Source organism: Heptranchias perlo, chromosome 7, assembly GCF_035084215.1.
Source record: "Heptranchias perlo isolate sHepPer1 chromosome 7, sHepPer1.hap1, whole genome shotgun sequence".
Classification (NCBI taxonomy): Eukaryota; Metazoa; Chordata; class Chondrichthyes; order Hexanchiformes; family Hexanchidae; genus Heptranchias; species Heptranchias perlo.
Window position 1 is genome coordinate 79,929,590 of NC_090331.1, and position 27,328 is coordinate 79,956,917.

Sequence of the window (27,328 nt, forward strand, 5' to 3'; positions counted from 1 at the left end):
TGAGGTTTTAACTCCTTAAAAAAAAATATAGGGGATGTTGACCTGCAATGTCAAAAAACGAAGCATATTCTACAGGGGGAGAAATGTGTGCTATAACATCAGATATATCATCGAAGGAGCCCCATTAAGTTTGGTGTTCCATTTAGTTGAAACTGCAATGCTCCATCAGCGATTTTTTTTTTTAAAAAAGCTATATGTTTGTTAAATTAAATCTTCTAAAGATAAACTTTTTGAATGAATTTACTTCACATAAATAATTAAGGAAATTGTTTGCTGCATGACTCACATTTTATAGATATTTGTGAAAAAATAACTGGTGCTAAAAGTACTAAACTTTAATGTAAGTTTCTAGGAAGATGCAGGTTTCCTTGTGGCCAAATTCCAAAAATACCATACAAGTTCTTTTTACAGTCTGGGCTTCATGCAACTACTTGCTCTTGTGTTAACAGCTTGACAATAGTTTCTGTAAGCAGATCTCATCTCCTATGAACTGAAGCCTACCTATATTGCTCTCTGCCTTATTGAGTTAACATAACCCAGTTAACAATTAAACCCCATCACAGTAAATTGCTTATGTAATTGAGCATGTAGGATGCCCATTACGTCTCCTGTCATTTCAAAAGGTAGAAAATACTTACAACATTAGGCCACTTTGTACAGGCTCAACTACTTTCCAGGTTTGTTTACAAATAAAAATGATTAGAGAACGGAGGTAAAATACGGTTAAGCACAATAATTATATAAGAGAACTCGAAACAGTCAACAAAAGGCTAATCTATCCCTTTCAGGATACTGCTTTCAGCTATCCTTAGTTTCTTTAGCTGAATCAGTTGAAACTCCTCTTACTCCTTGGTACGCAGTGTGTACTCTTGAGATGTATGTTTCGGGTTGAGATGGTTCATGCCGTAAACACCCATAGAGTTTGCATCTGCAGCAGAACTAAAAACTAGCAGGCCAGACCTGGGACATTTATTCCTTTGATGTTTTCAGTTTCTTTGAGGAAGTCAAGCACACAAAATGTTAACAATCAGCATACCTTGGTAAGCAATGTGACAGTGGCATGTAGCAGTTATATTTCCAGGGACTTTCTGCATTTCCATTCAACTAACTTGACATTTTTTTAAAATGTGAAATTACAAAGTATGTATTAAAGTTTAATTATGTTATCCTCTGTCAGAGGATTTTGTGACCAATGACACTGCCCACTTCTTACAAATGAAGCATCTCCAGTCCATGATGATGTACTTAAGTGAAGGACCAGCCTCAATTTTAAATCCTATTGAAAATATGTTTAGATATTCAAGCCTACGAGGACAAAAATTCTAACCTGTGGAAAAGGTCCTATACCTCCATTTACTTTGCTACTTTGGAGCTAATGGCAGGTGTACCTTTGGCTTCAAAGTAAACTAACTGGTTATAATTCTATCAAAGGTGGTTTGTTCAACCGAAAGAGGCGGTGTAGCCAAACTGGGTTGAGCGTTGGAGCACTTGGCATCTGCTCTATGCTGGCTAGCAAAACAGTTTCACTCCTGTTGAGCTGCATGGAGAATCCCCAGCCTGCAGAGAGGGCAACACCCTCTGGCAAAAGTCACACACAGCGTTAAAAGAACTCAACAGTTGGTTACATGTGAATCCCGTATTGTTGAAATCTTGCAATATAAATGGATGCTGTTTCTGCATCATAGAGAGCTGCAGCTGGCTTTCCATGTCGATTGCCTGAAGTCATTCTGCAGTGTGTGAATACACCAAGTTTTCTGACCCACCACTTTCACCTTTTGGATCCAGCCTAGAGAAGTAGGAGTCTGGCACCTTGGAAAATTTGATTTGTTGGCCTCTGATTTTATTAGTGTTGGTTAAAAGGAGAAAGTCATGTTGGTCCTGTGGCTGTGGGGATTATTGTTTGGGCTGTATTACCATTGCTGAGGTGGCTAATACTATTTCTGGCCTGTAAGATTCTTGATATTACGAGCACTTGCCAGTAATATTCAGACATGTAGTCTACTCCAAATATTAATTTATTCAGGAAATGAAAATTGACTGGGTTAGTGAAATTTCATGCTGAGTTGAAAATAATCTTGACATTATTGGGATTATGTTTATTGGTTTTGAATTGTTAATGTTAATTTTTTTTAAGTGCCATTAGTCCAATCCTCTAATCATGTTACAGCTACTTGCTATACAGCTTTGGGAATCTGAATGGCTAGTTTAGAACTGGCATTGCTTTGTGTGAAATCAACATTATACCTTTGTGTTAATATTACATTACAGTCACATTTTCCTCAATATGTAGGTTATATGATTCAAATTACAATGAGCTGTTCAAATTTTAGTCAAGTACAGTATTTCAAACAGGTAATACCAATTAGATACACAGATGAAAATGAATGAAGGCACCCCAGTTGTGAGTAGATAAATTAGAGGCTTTTTGTATAGGTCACCACTATTTAAGAACAACAAAGCTTGCACCATTGAGAGTACTGTAATTCAAAGGAAGCTGAAACTGCATGAGTGGGCTGACACTAAGAAGCCTGTAATTTGTGTAGCTGCTTTGTTGAACTTAGCATTAAATGTTCTGTCTCTTGAGTTGAAGAGGTGATCTTTGTCATCTACCCACACACACTTCCTGTCGAACAGCAGACCAATCACTCCCGCTCTATCTGCGCATTCATTGTCCAGCGCCCACGCACAGTCAAACGGAATATTCTTACAACTTGTCATTAAAACTGAATGCATACTGACCCAAAGGGCCTTGTAATCGACCAGTAATTTGCTGTGGGGAACAAGAGGTTTCCTGAGAAAGCACTTGAGAGAACGTGCACACAATTTCATCTTCAGGCCTAGTGATGGCAACTGTTTTTATTTTGTTGTTTGGATGATGATGTGAAGCAATAATAATTATGCAGAAAACATAGAAGTGATTGTTTTGGAGTCAGAAAACTGGGTTTATTGGATGTTTCATTTCTATTGATTTGAAATGAAATTATTGATGAACCCTGACCTTAAAATAGCAACTAATCTGTGTTGCTAATAACTGGAGATCTTATTTATAATTTAAGCATCTCCAGATTTAATTGCTTATGCACCAAACTGTAGATTTGCATTCATTTCTAGAGCATTTGTATGGAGATTCAGAATGGCACAGATCTTTTTGAAATATAAATTTATTTATTTTTAAACATTGAAAAGCGATTGAGACTCAAGTTCCTTCAGAGATTTAAAAGACAACTCATTTGCTTTTATGCTACATTTTGTTCATTTTGAATTTGCATAAATTTGTTTGGTAATGAACCTTGTGATGCTATTACCATTTGAAAGTAGATGGAGGTTTCTTTGATATCAGGCAGAGTGGTACTATTAAATGGAACTATTCATTCACAACCTCTAACATTGGCCATGGCTCAGCTTCTCACAGCTTTCTTTACAGGAATGAATTGGTGTTGCATTTCAATACACTCCTGTATTAGACACAGGATACCACATGGGTACGGGAATAGGAACATAGAATGTGATGATATTTATAAAAACACTGGTTCTTAGCACATAAGGGAAGAGCAATGATGTCCAACTGTACCCCTTTGGGTATTCTCTTCATAAGTTTTGAGAGATGTCAGTACTTCTCCATAAATGCTTCCCTCCCCCTTTTCCTGGTGAAGGTAGAGCAGGATCCTGCACAGTTTAACAATGGCATGTTGTTGAGGTTCTTTGTGGCCCAACAAGGCAGTGCTGACATCACACCTAGCACAATACCATGTTCCCTGTAATCATCTCAGTCAAGTAATGCAGCGGGGAAGAAAAATATTATAGTTCCTGTTTTAAGTAAACAATAGCAGTGATTTACTTTTGAAATACCAAATGAACCAAGGTTTATGACTACACAATTCTGGATTTAGAAAGGGGTTCGACATAAGTGATACTCATTTTCATTTCCCCTTTTCTGTGCATTTTTCAAAAGAAACTAAAAGCTGCTTAAAAACAATCAGTTTACAATTTTTAATATTTGTTTCTGGGGGTGGGGTAAACATATTTTTAGAAGTAAACTAGATTATGCAAATCGGGTAGGATGTGTCAAACCAAAATTGCAATGTTAATTTGATGACGCTGTTGAGAAATGCCAAGTAATTGCTGATCATCTTGTGAAAGTAAACTAAATTTGCCCCCCTCAGTGGAAAGCATAACAAGTTATATTGTTCTGTTTGGAACAAGCTGTCTACAATTGTGGGTGGACTAACTCATGTTTTCTATTTAGAGAAGTGCGGGAAATGGGACGGACACGGCCGAGGACCCTGTCAACTACAGTGGCGGGGAATCCTCGTTTGAGGAAAAAGAAAGAAGTATTGGAAGCACTGGTGTGGAAGGTGGCATCATTAGAACAGATGCGACGGAGACGGAGAAATTAGGAGAAGGGAATAGAGTCCTTACAGGAAGCGAGGGGGGGGGGGGTGGGGGGGTGGAGTGTGATCAATGTAGCTGTGGGAGTCAATGGGCTTATAATAGATATTGGTTGACAGTCTATCCCCAGAAATAGAGAGAGAAGTTGAGGAAGGGAGGAGTCGGAAATGGACCATGTGAAGGTGAAGGAAAGTTGGAAATTTGAAGCAAAACTGATGACATTTTCCTGTTTGGGGCGAGAGCAGGAAACGGCACAGATAGTCATCAGTGTACCGTAAAGAGGTGAGGGAGGGGACCTGAGTAGGACTGGAACATGGAATGTTTCATGTATTCTACAAAAAGACAAGCACAGCTAGGACCCATACGGGTTTCCATAGCAACACCTTTTAAATGGAGGAAGTGAGTGGAGTCAAAGGAGAAGTTGTTCAACATAAGAACAAGTTCAGCCAGGCGGAGGAGAATGGTGGTGGTGGATGGGGACTGAATGGGCCTTCGTTCAAGGAAGAAGCGGAGAGCCCACAGGCTATCCTGGTGACCTCTCCTTTGACTCCACTTGCTTTCTCCAAATAAAAGATGTTGCTATGGGATCCCGTATGGGTCCTAGCTATGTCTGCCCTTTTGTGGGATACGTGGAACATTCTTTGTTCCAGTCCTACTCGGGTCCCATCCCTCACCTCTTTTTCCGGTATATTGATGACTATAACAGTGCCATCTCCTGCTCTCGCCCCGAACTGGAAAATTTCACCAACTTTGCTTCCAATTTCCACCTCCCTTCATCTTCACATCTCCGACTCTTCCTTTCCCTTCCTCGACTTCTCCATCTCCATTTCTGGGCATAGGCTGCCAACCAATATCTACTATAAGCCCACCGACTCCCACAGCTACCTTGATTACACTTCCTCCCACCCGGCTTCCTATTCCCTTCTCCCGGTTTCTCTGCCTCTTGTCGCATCTGTTCTGACGATGCCACCTTCCACACCAGCGCTTCCGATACGTCTTCCTTTTTCCTCACCGAGGATTCCCCACCACTGTAGTTGACAGGGTCCTCGACCGTGTCCATCCCATTTCCCACACTTTTGCCTCACCATTCCCCTCCCTCCCAAAACCACGATAGGGTCCCCCTTGTCCTCACCTTCCACCCACCAGCCTCCACATTCAACACATCATCTTCCGCCACCTCCAGCACGATGCCACCATCAAACACATCTTCCCCTCCCCTCCCCTTCCAGCATTCTGAAGGGACTGTTCCCTCCGCGTCACCCTGGTCCACTCTTCCATCACCCAAACACCCTCTCTCCTTCCTACGGCACCTTTCCATGCGAGTGCAGGTCATGCATCACCTGCCCTTTCACCACCTCCCTTCCCACTGTCCAGGTCCCCAAACATTCCTTCCAGGTGAAACAGCGGTTTACTTGTATTTCTTTCCATTTAGTATACGTACTCCCTGCTCACGATGCGGTCTCCTCTACATTGGGGAGACTAAACGCAGATTGGGTGGTCACTTTGCTGAACACCTCCGCTCTGTCCACAAGCATGACCCTGACCTGCCATTTTAATTCCACGTCCCACTCCCACTCTGACCTGTCTGCCCTCGGCCTTTTACGCTGTTCCAATGAAGCTCAACTTTACAACCTTCTGGTCTCAACATTGATTTCAGATAATAAACTTCAGATCATTGCCACTGCTCCCATGTTTTTGGACAGCAGATGCTGGTAATGGTTCTGATATTGTCACTTACAGCTCCTCTATACTCATCTTTTTGTTTCTTAACTTGTCCTATTACCACCCTCCTTGCCTTGCACCATCATCACTTTTGTCAATTAATCACTTCTGCCCTCTACCCTATCACAGACTTCCCCTTTTGTTCTTCCCTCTGCCCCCCCCCCCCACTTCCCTCGCTCTGTACTTGCTTAAAAACAGTTCAATCTTCATCTTCTTCCAGTTCTGACGAACGGTCTTCGACCTAAAACATTAACTCTGTTTCTTTCTCCACAGAGCTCAATACTGCAGAAAGCCTAGAGGAGTATAGAAAGTGCAGGGGTGAAATCAAAAAATGAAATTAGGAAAGCAAAGAGAGTGCATGAAAAAATACTGGCAAGTAAAATTAAGGAAAACCCAAAAATGTTTTATAAATACATAAAGAGCAAGAGGATAACTAAGGAAAGAGTAGGGCCTATTAGAGACCAAAAAGGTAACCTATGTGTAGAGGCGGAAGATGTGGGTATGATTCTGAATGAATACTTCACGTCTGTATTCACAAAAGAGAGTGATGATGCAGAAAATGTCGTTGAGGAGGAGTGTGAAATATTGGATGGGATAAACATGGAGAGAGAGGAAGTATTGAGGGGTTTAGCATCTTTGAAAGTAGATAAATCGCCAGGCCCAGATGAAATGTATCCCAGGCTACTAAGAGAAGCGAGAGAGGAAATAGCGGAGGCTCTGACCATCATTTTCCAACCCTCCCTGGCTACAGGCGTGCCGGAGGATTGGAGGACTGTTAACATTGCACCGAGTAATTATAGGCCAGTCGGTCTAATCTCGGTGGTGGGCAAATTATTGGAGTCGATTCTGAGAGACAGCATAAATCGTCATTTAGAAAGGCACAGGTTAATCAATGACAGTCAGCATGGATTTGTTAAGGGAAGGTTGTGTCTGACTAACTTGATTGAATTTTTTAAGGAGGTAACAAGGAGGGTCGATGAGGGTAACACATTTGATGTAGTGTACATGGATTTTAGCAAGGCTTTTGACAAGGTCCCACATGGCAGACTGGTTAAAAAAGTAAAAGCCCATGGGATCCAAGGGAAAGTGGCAAATTGGATCCAAAATTGGCTCAGTGGCAGGAAGCAAAGGGAATGGTTGACGGGTGTTTTTGCGACTGGAAGTCTGTTTCCAGTGGGGTTCCACAAGGCTCAGTACTAGGTCCCTTGCTTTTTTGGTATATATTAATGATTTGGACTTGAATGTGGAGGGCTTGATCAAGAAGTTTGCAGATGATACATAAATTGTCCATGTGGTTGATAGTGAGGAGGAAAACTGTGGACTGCAGGAAGATATCAATGGACTGGTCAGGTGGGCAGAAAAGTGGTAAATTGAATTCAATCTGGAGAAGTGTGAGGTAATGCACTTGGGGAGAGCAAACAAGGCAAGGGAGTACACAATAAATTGGAGAATACTGAGAGGTGTAGCTGAACAAAGGGACCTTGGAGTGCATGTCCACAGATCCCTGAAGGTAGCAGAACAGGTAGGTAAGGTATACGGGATACTTTCCTTTAATACCTGAGGCATAGAATATAAGAGCAGGGAAGTTATGCTAGAACTATATAAAATTTTGGTTCGGCCACAGCTTGAGTACTGCGTACAGTTCTGGTCACCACATTACAGGAAAAGATGTGATTGCACTAGAGAAGATACAGAGGTGATTTAAGAGTAAGTTGCTAGGGCTGGAGAATTTTAACTATGAGAAAAGATTGGATAGGCTGGGGTTGTTTTCTTTGGAACAGAGGAGGCTGAGGGGTGATTTAATTGAGGTATATAAAATTATGACTGGACTAGATAGAGTGGATAGGGAGGACCTATTCCCCTTAGAAGAGGTGTCTGATCAGGGGGCATAGATTTAAAGTAATTGGTAGAAGGATTAGAGGGGAACTGAGGAGAAATTTTTTCACCCAGAGGGTGGTGGGGGTCTGGAACTCGCTGTCTGAAAGGGTGGTAGAGGCAGAAACCCTCAACTCATGTAAAAGGTTCTTGGAAGTGCACTTGAAGTGCCGTAACCTACAGGGCTGTGGGGATTAAGCTGGATAGCTCTTTTTCGGCCGACACGGACACAGTGGGCCGAATGGCCTCCTTCTGTGCTGTAACTTTCTATGATTCGATGAGTCTAGATGCTGCCTGACTTGCTGAGTATTTCCAGCCTTTTCTGTTTCTAGTTCAGATTTCCAGCATCCGCAGTATTTTGATTTTGATTTAATATGTAATAACTGAACTGATTTCTAAGAACAAACGTAATTCTGGTTCAGTTCTAAATTTGCTAATAGACTGCAAAATATGGGTGATCCTTGTATAGTAGCAGCACATTCCAAATGTTAACCTTAAATATTCACAAGGAAAACGTAACCTGAGGGGTATAGGAAGTGTCCTAATGTGCTTTTAAGGATGAAGTACATTTTAGATGAGGCATGAAGTCCAGAGCTATGAATGGCCTGTTGCAACCTCCATCAGTGTGAAGATTTCTTGAAGATTTTTTTTAAACTGTGAAACCTAAAAAAAAACCCTAACCTTTAAGAATATAAATGACATATATAATATGACATAAAACCATACAGCAAGGTATGACCTATGCACTGGATATTATGATAAATCTTCAACTTTGTGAAAGATCTGAAATGCTGTAATTGGGTTCGCATTTCAAAAGTGATACACTTGTTGGACCTATGGCCCTTTTGTGTTCTTAAAAATTCTCATGTTCGTTATTTCTCTCTCCATGCGTAAGAACTCTGACGAAGTCTGTAACGTTCATTTTGATATCTGATTACACACAAGGACCTTGAGTGGTGCAGTCAATGAGTCATTCCCAGCTGCTGAAATGGCAGGATATTTTTGTGCCATTGAATATATTTGTTATTGGTGGGTTACTTGCCTTATTTTTGTTTTAGCTGAGATAAAACATTTTGCATAGATGATTATTTGTAGCATAGTAATCCATTACAGTAATCTGATGAAAACACGGAGCACTTATTAATATAGCAGTTGCAGCCCCCTTGGCTTACCAAGTTTATCCAATGAGTGCTGAGCTTTATAGACCAGGAGGACGCTAAGCTCAGCACTAAAATAGGCCCCAAGAACCCTGGCTTGGGTAGGATACAAATTTTCCAGGGTTCCCACTCATGATTGCTATCCAGTAACCCTGACGGAAAGTGACCTCTGGCAAGAATGGGATCAGGTACAACTGCGATGCTGTGTCTCCCAACAGTCAAGTATCCTGCCAGTTACTCGCACATGAATTATAGGATTAGTGGCCATTTGTACAAGTGGGAAGCGGATTGGTGGAATCATAACCCAGCAAGGAGTCAGCACTGTTGGAAGGGGAAGGGAAAAAGTGGTGAAGGAGAACCCCTTTCATAGATGATGCATCCTGATAAAAATTAAGCAGGGCCTACAGAAATGTGCTTTACACTGACTGAGTCATTTAAATTGAGCAAATTGCTCCACAGGTGAATTGTACTTTTGAACATAGCGTTCAGGATTATATTCACAAAATGTAATTTCTGGTATTTGACTTAACAGCATCCGAGCCAAACTTAAAGGTACGTTCCAGACTAAAACAGAAAGTGGCAGAGAGAAGAAGTAGCCCTTTACTACGGAGAAAAGATGGCAGCGCTATAACCACACTTAAAAAGAGACCCATGGATGTTCCAGGTATGCCAATGTTTAGTGAAAAGTGGCTGTCAGTAAAGGGCATTCTTTAGTGTTCTTTGTGTTTAGATATTGATGCCAATTCCTGAGTTTTTTTTCTGCTGTGCTGATATAAGCCATTGTGATTCTTTTTGAGAGGTTTAAAGGACTTATATAAAATGAATATCTACCTGGTTAACAGTGCAAGATGTTTTTGAGCCTATTCTGCCACGGTTACCCTGCATTGGTGGTTGATAGTAACAAGAACATTTCAGGAGGTCCTGATTTCATTGTTGAGGTTCAATCCTGAACCGTTGCCCTGAATACCTAAGACTTTGCAAGACTGGTCGGTTCAAATGAAGCAGCTCACTTGATTTAACCCTTTCAATCCTACTATCCACTCATTACCTATAGCTTTCAGTTTTTCGAATTAGCTTGGTGTCCTGGTCTTAACTACATTCACGACAACTCGTTCTGACCGTTGATCACTCTCTTTGTAAAGAAATACTTCCTGGCATCTCATAACTTTGCCCTTCGCAGCACTGAACCTATGCTCTGGCATATCTGAAAGTATTGTTTCAGGTTCCCTTTTTCTATCCCATTAAGTATCTTCTGTGTTTCCCCTTGAGATGTTTGTTTTTCAAGCTGAAGAGCTGTAGCTAATTATCGTTCCTCGTAGCTCCTCTTCCTTCTGATATGGGGAATCAACCTAGTTGCTCTTCTCTGCGCTACTTCAAGGCCCTGGAGGGATTCTTGTGTCACAACGACCTGAATGATACATAGTACTCCAGGTGGCTCTGACCAGACACTATACACTGAACATGATCACTGGGGATTTGAATTAAATTTCTTTTTGGTTACAGGAATTGATAGGCAAGCAGATTTTAAATGCTTAATTTTTTCTACACTTCTTAATCAGAGGGATTAATGTCATTTATCTTGATGGTAAATATCTTAAGGTACGTGCTGTCAAAATCCAAAAGATCTTTATCTCTCTGAGAAAGTGTGGAGGAGGAACAAATTTTTCATTTCTGCTTTATTTTATCAAACACATGCAAGACTAAAACTCCTTGAATATTGATCGTAAAGTATTGAGCCTGATTTTTGATTGGGACAAACAGCCAAAGGGAATTGGATATATACATGAAAAGGAAAAAATTGCAGGGCTATGTGGGAAGAGCAGGGGAATGAAACTAATTGGCTAGCTCTTTCAAAGAACCAGCTAGTTCTGGTTCTAGAACAATGCGCTGAATGGCCGCCTTTGCTATATGATCCTAAGATAGCATCTTAGGATATGATCCCAAAGCGCTTTACAGCCAATTAAGTATTTTTGAAGTGTAGTCACTGTTGTAATGTAGGAAATGTGACAGCCAACTTGTGCACAGCATGGACCCACAAACAGCAATGTGATAATGACCAGATAATTTTATTTTTAGTAATTGTTGAGGGATAAATATTAGCTAGGACACCGGGGAGAACTCCCTGCTCTTCTTCAAAATATTGCCATGGGCACTTTTACGTCCACCTGAGTGGGTGGTTTAAAGTCTTGTCTGAAAGATGGCACCTCCGAAAGTGTAGCACTTCCTCAGTACTGCACTGGAGTTTCATAGAATCATAGAAGTTACAACATGGAAACAGGCCCTTCGGCCCAACATGTCCATGTCGCCCAGTTTATACCACTAAGCTAGTCCCAATTGCCTGCACTTGGCCCGTATCCCTCTATACCCATCTTACCCATGTAACTGTCCAAATGCTTTTTAAAAGACAAAATTGTACCCGCCTCTACTACTGCCTCTGGCAGCTCGTTCCAGACACTCACCACCCTTTGAGTGAAAAAATTGCCCCTCTGGACCCTTTTGTATCTCTCCCCTCTCACCTTAAATCTATGCCCCCTCGTTATAGACTCCCCTACCTTTGGGAAAAGATTTTGACTATCTACCTTATCTATGCCCCTCATTATTTTATAGACTTCTATAAGATCACCCCTTAACCTCCTACTCTCCAGGGAAAAAAGTCCCAGTCTGTCTAGCCTCTCCCTATAAGTCAAACCATCAAGTCCCGGTAGCATCCTAGTAAATCTTTTCTGCACTCTTTCTAGTTTAATAATATCCTTTCTATAATAGGGTGACCAGAACTGTACACAGTATTCCAAGTGTGGCCTCACCAATGCCCTGTACAACTTCAACAAGACATCCCAACTCCTGCATTCAGTGTTCTGACCAATGAAACCAAGCATGCTGGATGCCTTCTTCACCACCCTATCCACCTGTGACTCCACTTTCAAAGAGCTATGAACCTGTACTCCTAGATCTCTTTGTTCTATAACTCTCCCCAACGCCCTACCATTAACGGAGTAGGTCCTGGCCCGATTCGATCTACCAAAATGCATCACCTCACATTTATCTAAATTAAACTCCATCTGCCATTCATCGGCCCACTGGCCCAATTTATCAAGATCCCGTTGCAATCCTAGATAACCTCCTTCACTGTCCACAATGCCACCAATCTTGGTGTAATCTGCAAACTTACTAACCATGCCTCCTAAATTCTCATCCAAATCATTAATATAAATAACAAATAACAGCGCACCGATCCCTGAGGCACACCGCTGGACACAGGCATCCAGTTTGAAAAACAACCCTCTACAACCACCCTCTGCCTTCTGTCGTCAAGCCAATTTTGTATCCAATTGGCTACCTCACCTTGGATCCCGTGAGATTTAACCTTATGTAACAACCTACCATGCGGTACCTTGTCAAAGGCTTTGCTGAAGTCCATGTAGACCACGTCTACTGCACAGCCCTCATCTATCTTCTTGGTTACTTGTCAGCCTAATCTTTGTGCTCAAGTCTTTGGACTGAGGCCAGAGAGCTAGCACTGAGCCATGGCTGATACTGCTTTGTAAGGCCTGTGTCCCTGATTTTCAAGTTTGCAGTTGGAGATATATATGATGGTTGTACTGCCTGCTTGCCCAATGAGTGGGAAAGGCAGAGCTCCATAGTTGTGAATGGTTCCCTCTCCTCAGGTACTGTTCCCCCCCTCCCCTTCAAATCTGCCGCCATCACCCTCCTCCTCAAAAAAAACCCCACCCTTGACTCCTCTGTCCTTGCAAACTACCACTCCATCTCCAACCTCCCTTTCCCCTACAAAGTCCTTGAACGTGTTGTCGCCTCCCAAATCCGTGCCCATCTTTCCTGCAACTCCATGTTTAAATCCCTCCAATCAGATTTCCACCCCTGCCACAGTACTGAAACGGCCCTTATCAAAGTCACAAATGACATCCTACGTGACTGTGATGGTGGTAAACTATCCCTCCTCATCCTTCTCAACCTGAGTGCAGCCTTTGATACGGTTGACCACACCATCCTCCTCCACCGCCTCTCTCCATCGTCCAGCTGGGTGGGACTGCACTGGTCTAGTTCCATTCTTATCTATCCAGTCGTAGCCAGAGAATCACCTGCCATGGCTTCTCTTCCCACTCCCACACCGTTACCTATGGAATCCCCCAAGGATCTATCCTAGGCCCCATCCTATTTCTCATCTATATTCTGCCCCTTGGCGACATCATCCGAAAACACGTCAGATTCCACCTGTACGCTGACAACACCCAGGTCTACCTCATCACCACTTCTCTCGACCCTTCCACTGTCTCTCGTTTGTCACGCTGCTTGTTCAACTGGATGAGCAAAAATTTCCTCCAACAAAATATTGGGAAGATCAAAGCTATTGGGGCCCGATTAGCTCAGTCGGTAGAGCATGAGACTCTTAATCTCAGGGTCGTGGGTTCGAGCCCCACGTTAGGCGAGTGCGATTTTAAACTTTGGGAGGGAAAGTAGAGAGTGAGGAAGACATAAAAAACCTGCAAGGGGATATAGACAGGCTGGGTGAGTGGGCGGAGATTTGGCAGATGCAATATAATATTGGAAAATGTGAGGTTATGCACTTTGGCAGGAAAAATCAGAGAGCAAGTTATTTTCTTAATGGCGAGAGACTGGAAAGTACTGCAGTACAAAGGGATCTGAGGGTCCTCGTGCAAGAAAATCAAAAAGTTGGTATGCAGGTGCAGCAGGTGATCAAGAAAGCCAACGGAATGTTGGCTTTTATTGCTAGGGGGATAGAATATAAAAACAGGGAGGTATTGCTGCAGTTATACAAGGTATTGGTGAGACCGCACCTGGAATACTGCATACAGTTTTGGTCTCCATACTTAAGAAAAGACATACTTGCTCTCGAGGCAGTACAAAGAAGGTTCACTCGGTTAATCCCGGGGATGAGGGGGCGGACATATGAGGAGAGGTTGAGTAGATTGGGACTCTACTCATTGGAGTTCAGAAGAATGAGAGGCGATCTTATTGAAACATATAAGATTGTGAAGGGTCTTGATCGGGTGGATGCGGTAAGGATGTTCCCAAAGATGGGTGAAACTAGAACTAGGGGGCATAATCTTAGAATAAGGGGCTGCTCTTTCAAAACTGAGATGAGGAGAAACTTCTTCACTCAGAGGGTGGTAGGTCTGTGGAATTTGCTGCCCCAGGAAGCTGTGGAAGCTACATCATTAAATAAATTTAAAACAGAAATAGACAGTTTCCTAGAAGTAAAGGGAATTAGGGGTTATGGGGAGCGGGCAGGAAATTGGACATGAAGCTGAGTTCGGATCGGTCAATGCCCTGTGGGTGGCGGAGAGGGCCCAGGGGCTGTGTGGCCGGGTCCTGCTCCGACTTCTTGTGTTCTTTAGATTTGTGGTTGGGATCAGATCAGCCATGATCTTATTGAATGGCGGAGCAGGCTCGAGGGGCCGATTGGCCTACTCCTGCTCCAATTTCTTATGTTCTTATGTCTTTGGTCCCGAATACATCCCTCTCCCTGGCCACTGACTAAAGCTGAACCAGATCGTTTGCAACCTTGGCGTCCTATTTGACCTTAAGATGAGCTTCCGACCACATATCCGTTCTATCACCAAGACCGCCTACTTCTACCTCCCTAACATCGCCTGCCTCAGCTCATCTGATGCTGAAACCCTCATCCATGCTTGGATTTTTGCTCATCCAGTCAGACAAGCAGTGTGACAAATGAGAGACAGTGGAGGGGTCGAGAGAGGTGGTGAGGTGGAGCTTGGGTGTTGTCAGCGTATAGGTGGAACATAACACTATGTTTTCGGATGATGTTGCCGAGGGGCAGAACGTAGATGAGAAATAGGAGGGGGCCTCTAGACTTGACTATTCCAATGCTCTCCTGGCCGGCCTCCTATCTTCCACCGTTCAGAAACTTGAGCTCATCCAAAACCATGCTGCCCTAACTCGCACCCAGTCCTGTTCACCCATCACCTTTGTGCTCACTGACCTACATTGGCTCCTGGTCCGGCAACGCCTCGATTTTTAAAAATTTCTCATCCTTGTTTTCAAATCCCTCCACGGCCTTGCCTATCTCTGTAACCTTCTCCAGTCCTACAACCCTCCAAGATCTTTGTGCTCCTCCAATTCTTGCCTCTTGCACATCCCTGATTTTAATCGCTCCACCATTGGTGGCCATACCTTCAGCTGCCTAGGCCCTAAGCACTGGAATTCCCTCCTTACACTTCTCCACCAGTCTACCTCTCTCTTTTAAGACGCTCCTTAAAACCTACCTCTTTCACCTGTCCTAATATCTCCTTATGTGGCTGAGTGTCAAATTTTGTTTGATAATGCTCCTGTGAAGCGTCTTGGGATATTTTACTACCTTAAAGGCGCTCTATAAATGCAAGTTGTTGTTGTCGTAAGACCACTTCTTGACGGTCCAACAACCAGTGAGATTTTTTTATTCCTAGAAAATTAGCAGCATTGTACTGACAGGTTTGGTGTTGGTGCAAGACAAAAGATTCCACTGTACCAACAATAAATATCCATTAGTATCCAGGGTCAGTCTGTAACTTCAATTTATATAGTGATTAAAATAACTCAGGTCCAAGTACCTCTGAGTGCTACTATGACTTCAGAAATCTGTGCCAGAACTTGCAAAGAAATATCCTGGTAACAAGATGCTCCTTGGCGATGGCGCACGTCCCAGGTACCTCTCTGCAAGTTAAGAACATCTCCTGAGACTGGAATCGTATTAGAGCATTAGTGATTTGTAATAAGTTGCGAACATACAGCAACGTGCACTAGTACCCATATGTTAAATGCACTTTACTATTATAATGCATCCCATATTATAATTTCACAGTCAGATTTTCAACTTGTAACAAAGTGATTAGATTCATTGGTGCTGGAGTTCTGATTTGTAATTGACAGTGAAAGCATTCACTATGTCTTTCATTAATCCTTAGCAATCTTTGTCAAAGATGGTTGCATTTGATTTAGTGCACCTTGTCATATTATCCTGTGTCCTAAAATGTGGTTCACTTCTAATGCAAATAAGCTTCATGAGAAATAAAAAAATAAAATAAATGTTGCTCTCACAATCAGGGTGTTTAAGATCAGATTATTAAGAGCAGAGAAGGCTTCATATCAGTGGCATCTATTGAAAGAACATATCGGGGAAGGTGAACAGTACTTCTAGTATGCATTTTAATTGAACATACTGTATATTTATATTAGCAATTTATTTGTTGCAGTTTTCAAAAAAGGCATGGGCAAAATTGCTACAGGAAAATAAGCTACCCTATTTGTTAGACATCTATGTTTGTAAAACTGTTGCATAAAGATTTATATGCCAATAAAAGGTGTAAATGAGGCTGATAATCAGCAGTCTTATCAGTATATTGCGCAAGGTGTCTCTTGTGATTTTGGTTATCTGCAGGGATTCAGAAGGATGTGTAGTGCCATCTAGGCTTCAAGAAATGGAAGTGCATTTAAGTACAAAAAGTAAGTAGTACTTAGACCACCTTGTTAAAGCCCAGGGATTGAAAGATTGTGTTAATGATCAGAGAAGAAGCTATAAATATATTCTGAGTTTGAAATAGTATTAGGTTTTGACTGGAGTTCATTAGGACTTTTTTCATAGGGGTGATGCATACTAAAAGTGAAAGTGGGGGCTGTTTCTATATATGCTCTATAATAATTGTTCCAAGTTAATTTGGTGTTCATTTTGGACAGCATAACAGGAAAACCTTAATGATGCTGATGTGAGAACAATCTGTCACCCACTAAGTACCACGAGATATTAAACAAATTGGCCCTAATATTTGGCAACAAATAGGCTTGGCTTGCTATCATTGCAAAAAAAATGCCACTTTCCCATCTGTGCACAAGGAGCCCCAAAGAGTACTTCATAAATGAGATTCATATTGATAGATGATTGCTGAGTCACCCTCTGTGCATCTGATTTATACAAAGGGAATGTTGAGGCATTGATCTATTTTCAAGTTGATTTGTGCAGGAGGCAGAGGAACATGTTCTGTATACGACTACATGTTTAATGTCTCAACCACACTTTAACATTCTAATATGTGTATGAGAAAAGTGACTAGCTTGTATTCAGTAAAGTAATAAATATTTTCTAATAGACGAATACATCTTGCCAGAGGATTTGTGATCATGTGTAATTTTTGTAACTTGTCTGTTTATTCTATAGGCTTCTATCCTTCTAGTTTCAAATTTCTGAAGCAATAGTAAGTAGGATTGCTAGAGTAGGAGAAATATCTCCATGGAGGTATCAGAAATTTAAAAAAAACAGTGCAGAAGAATATTATAAAGTGCGGAAGAGTACAGCCATCAAGCACAATAGGTTCTGGTTTTAAATAAGTAGAAATAATTGAAGTTCAGATGCAATCAAATTGGTTTTGCCCATTTTTTTTGAAATGTCAGGTTGCTTTATTAAGAGGATTTCTTTTGGCAACATGCTTTTTTTTTTCTTCAGAAGGAATTAAAGATCCAGAACATGATGCTCACAGGTGCATTTGATGAAATTTGGACACTAACAAACTACCCAGGCCTTACTGCTGTGCTCAAACTTGTGCTAGAGTTCAAAATGTGGTTTGGGGAAATATGTATAATATTGCTGAGATAACTTAACTGCTGTACAAGTTTTCAGTGGATGCCCTTGACATGGAGGTTAGGACTTCAGCACAAGTCATTATTCTCTGCAGATGTGCATTGCCTAGAATGCCAAGCTTTCCTGCAGATCTCCAAAAGAGATTCATGGATTTATCTTTCCTAGGAAAGGGACTTTTTGGCAAACAAGTCGAAGCTACCCTAGTCAATTTCAGGAAACATCGAGTTGATTGTTAGAACCATACCAGATGTGTCCGAGAGCCTAGCCTGTCAGGCACAGTGTCTGATTCGTGGGACGCTTCACAAAGGGGAGCAGGTGTCCTTTCAGAGTAAGGGAGGTTTTGCCCCAGGGTAGCAAGGTTGGAGACAACCCACCATCTGGCCTGTTTCTCTGCTAACTCCCACTCCACAAAGAGATGACTCAAAAGTTAACATCACTCTGATACTGGTGGATCACATCTTACCATTTTAGAGCAAGTGGGACCCTGCCATTAGATGCATAGACAGGAGAAACCATCAGCGAAAGCCTTACTTCACTTTCTTTTTTTTAAAAAATTGAGAAACCAAGGTGAAGGATCAAGGCCTGCAGTGCAGGATACAATCCAGGTAATTGGTACAAGGAGTAATTCAAAAGATGAAATAAATCAGGAAATAGTGATTAGGTGATGCAAAGCTTGGGTTTTAAAAGCCAGGACATTATAGGAGGAAGTCCAGACTTAGAGAGCTAAGGTGTACCACAGTAGAGGCTGTAAGAAAGATGGGTTAGAGTAGGAGACAATGGATGAGTCTTGATTTCAACATACTGGGGATATAGGGAGGCGGAAGAGTGCAATTGATGAATGGAGTATTTGGAACTTAGTGAACAAGATAGGAAAATTCAGAAGAACACTGACTAATCTCTAGTTGCAATAAAATAGAGAAAGACAAGAAAGGTTGTAATGGAGAGAGATGGACCACCCATCAGACAACAAGCTTTCTCCTGTATCCTGTCCAGAAATACAAGAGAGGCACTGGAAGAGCCTCCCCAGACGTGGGAGCAGTATTCAAGACTTGGATGGGGCTGAGAAGGGGAAAAAAAGTGTTTAGCACGAAAGTAGAAGCTGAGCTTCTAGGAGGCAGTTTTAATAAATTGAGATGAGAATTTCTTTTGAGATCAGAAGAAACAATTAGGACTGAGTGAAAGTAGGTTACTGGCTAATGAAGCCACCATTAAAAAGTAAGAGGTGGAACTGTTGATTGGAGACACATAAGAGACTGTTGGACTATCCCAAAAATTCAGACAAGTAGTTTTCTAGTCACAGTATGACTGCTATTGGCTGTGAGGAGTAGAAGTTTCTGATACTTGCTATAAAAAAGATGCTGTTAGGCCTGGTAATTGATGCTTTTATTCTCCTTTTTGATGTCAGAAAAAGGAGATTTGAGGATGCGGACAATACTGGACCTGAGCATATTCATTTCCTTTAAAATAAAGGATAAGTTCAAGATATGAGTTCCACTTATTTTCCAGATTGTGCACCCAGAATTCTGGCACGTGGGGATACATATTTCATAATCGAATAGAAAATCCTTAGTGTTCAACATGGAAGGACGTATTATCAGTGAAAAGTGCTCCAATTAGCATTTAGCCTTATGTCAGTTATTGCGGTGTCTACCAAATGTTTGTTAATGGTGACCATATTCCTGGAATTAATCCATTTCTCGACAGCTGGTTGTTAAGAATAGACTGGTACACTACCTGGACAGGCAACTAGAAGGTTTTGGAACTTGGTTTTGCCTATGTGGTAAATTGGATTTTTCTTGTGTTGCCTGAGGTGGATTTTTTAACTTGTAACATTTCTGTAATGTTAGATTCAGCAATTTTTTTTCTTAGCAATAAGCCAGCAATTTAAGACTAGTCTCAACAATAGTGATTTGAAGTATTAAGTAACTATTCAAAGGGAGGATTGTTGTTTACAATCTCGAATATTTTAGGTTATTGTGAGCAGATCACTTCTTGTGGCAGCTGAGGGTCTAGAGGTAATTTCCATTCCATTTGTTCAGTAGGGGGCTTAACTAAAGCAAATACAGGGGAGCCTCCTGCTTGAACATCAAAGGATAGGCATTCAACTCAGGGTTGTAACTGTGACTGGCAACTCAATGTATCGAGCCTCAATCTCATTGACTTAAGGGGGCAGTAGACTCCACAAAGTGGTCTGTTTTTTTATATATAATAAGAAACTGTTTCTATTTTAAAAGTCTGAACCAGTTTGTTTTGAAAGGTTGGTTCGAAACGGTGAGCCCATGCTTATAGAGATAGTAAGTTGCATCTCCATTGTCTTCCCTAGCTAAGGTCATCGGAAAATTGATTGTACGGCATACTATTCCACCTATTTGATGTAAATAAACAGCTGTGACTTGCCTAGATAGAGCACTTTAGGTCTGCCTTGTGTGAAGAGCAGAGAATTCATGTGGTGGTACATGCAATATTACAGTGACCATAAATGGAGTAAGGGTTTTTTGTTATGGTCCCTGGGTCATGCTCTTGTCTAACTAGCAGAAAAAGTTGGAAGAAAAGAGGTCTGCTCACAGGAGCAACCAGTGACACTAAACCTGAGCAAATATCTATCGTAAAAACCCCAAAATTGTGACAACCTATTAAAAGTTGCAGTGCAGGACGACTCTTTCTTTGGATCTAGCTTTCAGACCATTTGGGGCAGGAGTGTCCAATCTTTTGAAGTAGATGGCCAGATCCACATGGTACAGCCATTGAAATGCAGCATTTTTGACAATCAAAGTCCCCAACTTCTCTCTTTTCCCCCCCCCCCCCCCCCGCAACTAAAAATCCAAGCCCACATATAATAAACCCTAGCGTCCCCTCTCCACACTAGAATTTCAAGGTCCCCTTATGGTAAAAATCCATGCCGCCATATACAAAATCCAAACCTCCCCATGCTAAAAATCCAAGCCTAACAATGCTCTTAAAATCTTGCATTCCCGTCCCCCCCCTGCCGCCAAAGTCTATATCTCACTTTGCTCTTCCTGGCCTGGTCTGCTCCCCGCATTCCCCTGTACAGCTGGGCGAAGGCCACTGCCATCGGCTTCTTTCTGCTATCCTTCGGTGGAAACTCATTCAGCTTCTTTTAACTTCCAGGCCTGGAAGCTGCTTCCTGATTCATGCAACAATGCTGCTCCCTGATTAGTCTAAATGCACCAGTCAAGATGAGACTTTTCTAATCCTCAAGGGCAACACAGTTTAAACCACTCAGCGCACAAATAGAAGAGAACCGTGGCCCGGGTTGAAGGAGCCTGCAGGCCCTGTCATAAACACTATTGATTTAGCGCATGGTCTCACTTTATTGAAGACGTTTGCAGTCACTGAGTCAGAACATACGCTCCCTCAGGCAGTAATGAGAACTGCAGTTGAGCACAGCACTAAAAGCACATCTTCTGACTGATGACAGCAACCATATCTGGTATGTGACAGAAGTTCTTTGCAATCATATGGGAACTAAGATGCGTTCTATTTGCCCAAAAAGCCATGATTGACAAGGAACTGTCTAACGTCAGACGGTGGTGATCTTGAGAGTTAGACATTCGTGATCAACTACAGGTGCAATTACTGTCTCCATCTCCCAGCCAAAATCTCCAAGCATTTGGTTAAACGGACTTGTTACAGGATTCAGGACAGCACAATGACCTGTTGACATCCTGATTTGGGAAGTTTCTCCATGCCTTCGCCTAAGTATCTTCTCATAGTCAGGATCCAAGGAGGGGAAAATTTGTCACCTTTTGGGGTTTTTTGATCACTTTTTCACAGAAAGGATTTGAAACAAAGAATTATTTTTAATGTTGAATTTTTCCCAAAAAAAAGGTGTGGGGCATTGAGACAAGTCTTTAAAAAAACAAAGCTCAAACAATAGGTACTTAAAATGCTAATCAGCTAGCTGTAGTATTGCTTCCTCATAGACCGGAGAAACTAACAAGATAATTGTTTATTTACACAATCGGAAAACAACTCGCACTCATTATATTGCAAAGTCTTTGGTTTCTTATTTTTGTCTGAACAAAGAAATAGAGGGTTGCACACCAGCTGAGACAACCTTTCATTTAAAAAGGAATGCTGAAAGTGCAGCCAGGTTTATTAAAAAGAAAGTTATGAGGGCCTTTGCTGAGACAGAGGTTAGAAATGCTGAAGGATAGTTAGAAGACCTCTTGTTTAAATCGAATAAGATGACCCACTGGTGTGGGGAAGTGTGGCATGTTCTTTATATTCTACTATTAAGCAAAAACAAGATATATTGATTTGAAATAAATGAATACAATCATAACTCTTGCTCTGTATGCTCACCTATGTGAGATAAACCAGCTTAACAATTCGTATGCAGCCTTGTATTTGCTCAGTCTACCTGGGCAAGATTGAAGAAATGCACTTGCGAAAGACACTAATAATCTAGTCCAGGTCAACAAGGGATGCTATTGTTACATCCCTGGATTACACTATCATACACACAGATATAGGGAAGTATGAGTTAGCTCCCATAAACGTAAAACGCTCATACTGCTTAAAGAAGTAACTGACACCATTGAATCTGAGAAGGCATCTACAGCAGACCTGAATTTGTAGCGAACTGGTTCTCTGGTCTCCTGTGTCAACATTGATCAACAATTCAGGAGCCCTTACAGTGATTACTGATTCAGATGGAGGGCCAGATGTGGCATAGCATTTTTGGAACTTCTGGTAGATAGCATGGTTCTTGAGAAGGCTGGCTTAATGAAACAGGACTTCCCCATGTCAATGTTGGCCAAGTTACCAACTCAAAATGACAGCACAATAGAACAATTTTATCAGAGAAACTGTGTCCCAGGAGATTTTCTCCATCCCTTGGGATGCAGGCGACGCAGTGATAGTTTGTTGCATGGAGTAGTACCCTGGGTTTATTCCTGCATTTCTCCGTGGTAACTTTCAGTTGGTGAGGAGGAGTGGCACAAAACACTTGCCAGTGAGCAAAGGAAAATGGGAGGGAGCAGTTTGGTTTGGAACGTGTTTTATGTGTGCTAATTCAGAAGCAAGTAGTGAGTCTTATCAGTAATACACAAGTAGTTATTGCTGTATTTACTTGTGACTTAAGAGAAGTGGCCTGTGATGTGGCATTCTAAGCTTGGAGTCTCCTTAGTGAGGTATTTGTTATCAATTTTAATAGATTGTTTTTCTATTTTATCAGATTCAGCTTGTAACAGCGCTCCTGGATCTGGCCCAAGCTCCCCCAACAACAGCTCCAACAACATCACTACAGAAAATGGGATAGCAGGATCAGCAACCAACATACCAACCGAGGTAATCTGGTTAGAACTGCTTTCTGTGGAAAATGTCACTGTTCCTAGAAGTGTTGGGGTAACAAATTCCAGTCCTGGTTCTGTTTTTAAAAATGGTTTGTTTTCTGTGGCTGTTTTCCCCTACCCCTAAAATTCATATAGAAATGCATACATTTACGGCCTCTGGTGATTAGGCTGCACAAGTTAAAATGTCAGTTATCATACTCGTTTGGAGTGGTGATACTGTTGTAGGGTGTTTCTAGAGCACTTTGCCAAAGAATGCATGGTACACATGTCCATGTAATAACATAAAAAGAAAGAAAAGCCCAGTCTGCCAAAGTCTATGTATGATTATCAAGGCCACTGATTTGGCTTTTCATGGAAAAAAAGAGTTGTAGAATTCAATCCCCAAAACACTGGTAAAATTCAGTGTAATAAAATCAGAATCAGATTTATTCAGTCATAAATAAGTGGCCCTGATAATTATAATATCCTGGACTATGCTTCCACACCACCTGTTAATCCCTGCTTCAAGGAATACTGAATGCTATCCCCTTTAGTATTTGTACTTTGTACTAATACTTCTTAGCTTAGGAGAAATTGCTTTGGAAGCCTTCTAGAGTAGTTTCACCTATGTCAAGGAACAAAGATAAGAACTATGTCCAGACATAAATGGAAAATCTATGAACTTTTTTTTAAAAAGGTGAGGTTACAAGACAGTAATATCAACAGACTGATTGTCTTTTTAAAAAAAAGTATGTTGCAAAATGACTTTTGGCTTCTGGCCACTTTTTTTAGAAGTTGTTCAAGATCATTGTTGCTGCTGCCCTTTTATAGTTTAAACAATTTTGTGCAGGTAAATATAAATAACAAGTGAAATGAGTGATTTACCTAAAAGTTACATATCTTTATATATTTTTGAATCTTTTTATATCTTAAACTCTTTTGGAAGAGCTGTGTGCTCATTAAACCTCCTGAAATATAAGCCTTCCACCTTCAAAGTTTTTCAACAACTTTAGAAATCATTAATTAAAAAAAATATCAGATATCCCACAATATTGCTCATAATGCCAATAGACAGCAGGAGTTTTGAGCAATGGCATACACTTGCTTAGTCTAGTGCCTGTTAGATCAGTTTGCACAGCATTTATCCTGCTGCCATTGAGTTCTATTTTTAGAGATGGTAGGATGAGTGCTTGGGGACTAGGCTGATCTGTTTGTTCCAATACTGAGTGAGCCTGTGCGAATGCTGAAAACATCCACTCTTGCTCTGAACTGCAGGTTGTTGTGGCATCGGCAGATTCAGACTACGCACTGCTAGCCACAAAATAGATATTGTGTGGGTCTGATGGAACGGGCGGGAGATAAGGCAGGGAGGAAATTGATGGTTAGTAGGTTGCGTCTGAAGAATTGGGTGGAAGAAGGGCAGCGTGCAAGACTAGGAGAGTTGCAGAGGGATGGAGCAAGTGGCAGGCAGGGTGGGACAGGTGGCTAGAATAATGGAAGATGTTCATACAGATGGTAGGTGAGTTGCTTAAGAATCATAGAAATTACATCACATAAGGAGACGATTTAGTCCAGTGCTAGCGCTTCTAACTGCAGCCATTTACTCTAATCTCATTTCTCTGCCATTTCACACAATCATTTAATGTTCCTATTTTTAAATACATAATCCAGTTTTCTTGTAAAATATGCTATCGTCTCTGCCTCAATATCCACTTGTGGTAAAGCATTCCATATTCTAATAACCCTCTGTTGGGGAGGGGGGTAGAAATCTTCTAACTCCACCCTTTATTTCTTGAATGGTAATCCTGAGTTTATGCCTCCTTGTTTCTGATTTGGCAACCAGTTGAAACAATCTTTCAATATTTACCCTCAAAACTTTTCACAATCTTGAAAACTTCTATTCGATCCCCCTTAACCTCTGTTCCAGTGAGAAAAAAAAGCCCTAATTTTTTTTTAGCCTTTCTTCAAAATTATAAGTGCTCATTCCTGGTATCACTGTAGTGAATCTTCATTGCACCAGAACAGCATGTAATACTCCCGCTATGACGTAGTAATGTCTTGTGCAAATTCCTTGCATTTATTTTCAACGTACCATGTGCCCAGAATCACATTTGCCTTTTTATGATCTTTTCTACTTGCACTGCCACTTTCAAAGATCTATATACCTGTACCTCTAAATCTTCATTAAGAATCTTGCCTTTTAGGGTAAGCTTAAACGGACTACTTCTCATTTCCTTGCATCAAACTGCATCTGCTATCAATCTGTGCACTCTGCTAACCAGTGTCCTGCTGCACTGTTCCCCACAGTTTTTTGTACTTCCTACCTTAGTATCAGCAATCTTTGATATGATTCCTCCTAGGCTTGTGTCTGGAACACTTTTATATAAATGGAAAATAAAAGAGGTCCCAGCACAAAATACTGGGACACATCACTACCCGCATCCTGCCTATCTGAAAAACATCCGTTTGTCCCTACTGTTTGCTTTCTGTTCCCTTGCTGTCTCTCTATTCATATAGTTACATACCTTTTTAATACTTTGTGCCATAATTGTTATAACTAGTCTCCTGTGTGGCACCTTACCAAATGCCTCCTGAAAATCCATACACACAGCATCTGCTGCATTATTTTTATCTACACAATGTGATTCAATTAGTGTTTTCTAATTGTTAATTTAATTCCATATGATTATGGACCTTTTATCTATAACCAGGATAAAATTAAATGATCATTAATTTCCTGCCTTTCCTTGAACAAGAATGTAACATTTGCCATCCTCCAGTACTTTGATGCAATTCTATTTTAAAAACTGAAGCAAAATACTTATTAAAGCACCTCTTTAGATATACAATGTTCCCCTTGGCTCTAAGTGGTCCCACCCTCTTTAATTATACTTTTACTTAATGTGCTTGTAAAAGCCTTTTTACAGCACTCGTATCTTTTAATACATTTCTGGGACTGGTTTTAGAGACTGAAGGTGTAGTTGGCCGGGCAGTATCGAGCAGATCTCACTTTTTGGAATCTGGTCTTTGGTGACCGATAATAATACCACATGGTTTAACGTGGAACAATCAGCAACACTAAAGGACGCTGCATTCCTATCGTTAAAACCATTTTAATAGTGTTTACAGATTAAAAATAAAAGTTTACTGTGGTCCTAATCTAAGTCTCTGGTTGGCTTTTTGGAGACCCGATTCTAAAATGTCAGTTTTATAATGTCATAGAGAAATCAGGTCAATTTACAGTTTTTTGCCACATATGTGGCAATTTGATCAAATACATTTTGTTGTTGGAATTCATATACTATCCTGTTCCTGTTTCAGCCTACTTTGGTTCACAAACTGGTTGCTCGAGATGGCTCAGTGACGCAATTGCCTCTGTATACTTCACCATCTTTGCCCAACATAACTCTAGGTCTGCCAGCCACAGGTCCCTCTAGTGTAAGTACTGAATCACCTGATTGTGCACTTGTACCATTAATGATAAATTACAGTGGAAACATCCAGCAGAAAATCTAGAATCTGCTACGAGTGGCTAACCTTCAGTTTCATTTATCCCATCAGGAGTAGAAAGCTCACTGGCAGTTAGGGAACAGTGAGTAGATCCCAACAGTTGTGTTCAGCAATCCTCCACTCTGTAGCAATGTGAACAGGGGGTGTTATCATTGCTTCCCCCTCCTCTTTCCATTGCACAAATGCTCTTGGTAAGGTGGAATGAATGACCGTTTACGGTGATGTTCTGGAGAAGTATATAGTTCTGCAGCTCACTGTACCTTGGCGTTTTGGAACAGAGGTTAACGCCCATGATCTTGGCTAAGCTATTAAAGGTCCCAGGTGAAGGTTGGGCAGTTCCTCCCAGGTCTTACTGCCCCATCTCCCAGCCCTGCAGGCATTCATCTCAGCAATAGCAGTAGCAAAGGTCTAAGAGCAGATAACCTGGTAGCCTCTTATGCAGGAAATTGCTGGGAAGCTATACTGGGAAAAACATTAAACATGTTGGGTGGGCTTACTTATTGCCATTATTTTTTAATATGAAATATATCGCCGTTCCTTCATCGTCGCTGGGTCAAAATCCTGGAACTCCCTTCCTAACAGCACTGTGGGAGAACCGTCACCACACGGACTGCAGCGGTTCAAGAAGGCGGCTCACCACCACCTTCTCAAGGGCAATTAGGGATGGGCAATAAATGCTGGCCTCGCCAGCGATGCCCACATCCCATGAACGAATAATAAAAAAAAATACTCTCCCCATGTTGAATAAAACCCAGGGCACAGTCATACTA

General features: G+C 41.4%; 1 protein-coding gene and 1 non-coding gene across 12 annotated transcripts in view; both read left to right on the forward strand.

Annotated features, from left to right (window-relative positions):
* hdac4 (histone deacetylase 4) overlaps nt 1-27,328 on the forward strand; it is a 408,670-nt gene that overhangs the window by 277,225 nt on the left and 104,117 nt on the right. For all 11 annotated transcript variants that reach the window (XM_067987940.1, XM_067987944.1, XM_067987946.1 and 8 more), the window contains 3 exons: nt 9,676-9,807; nt 22,952-23,064; nt 26,370-26,486. In XM_067987940.1, coding sequence (XP_067844041.1) covers nt 9,676-9,807; nt 22,952-23,064; nt 26,370-26,486 — 362 coding nt within the window. The remainder of the gene's footprint in view (nt 1-9,675; nt 9,808-22,951; nt 23,065-26,369; nt 26,487-27,328) is intronic.
* trnak-cuu (transfer RNA lysine (anticodon CUU)) lies at nt 13,515-13,587 on the forward strand. Its single transcript has one exon. It is a non-coding gene; the product is annotated as a tRNA-Lys (tRNA).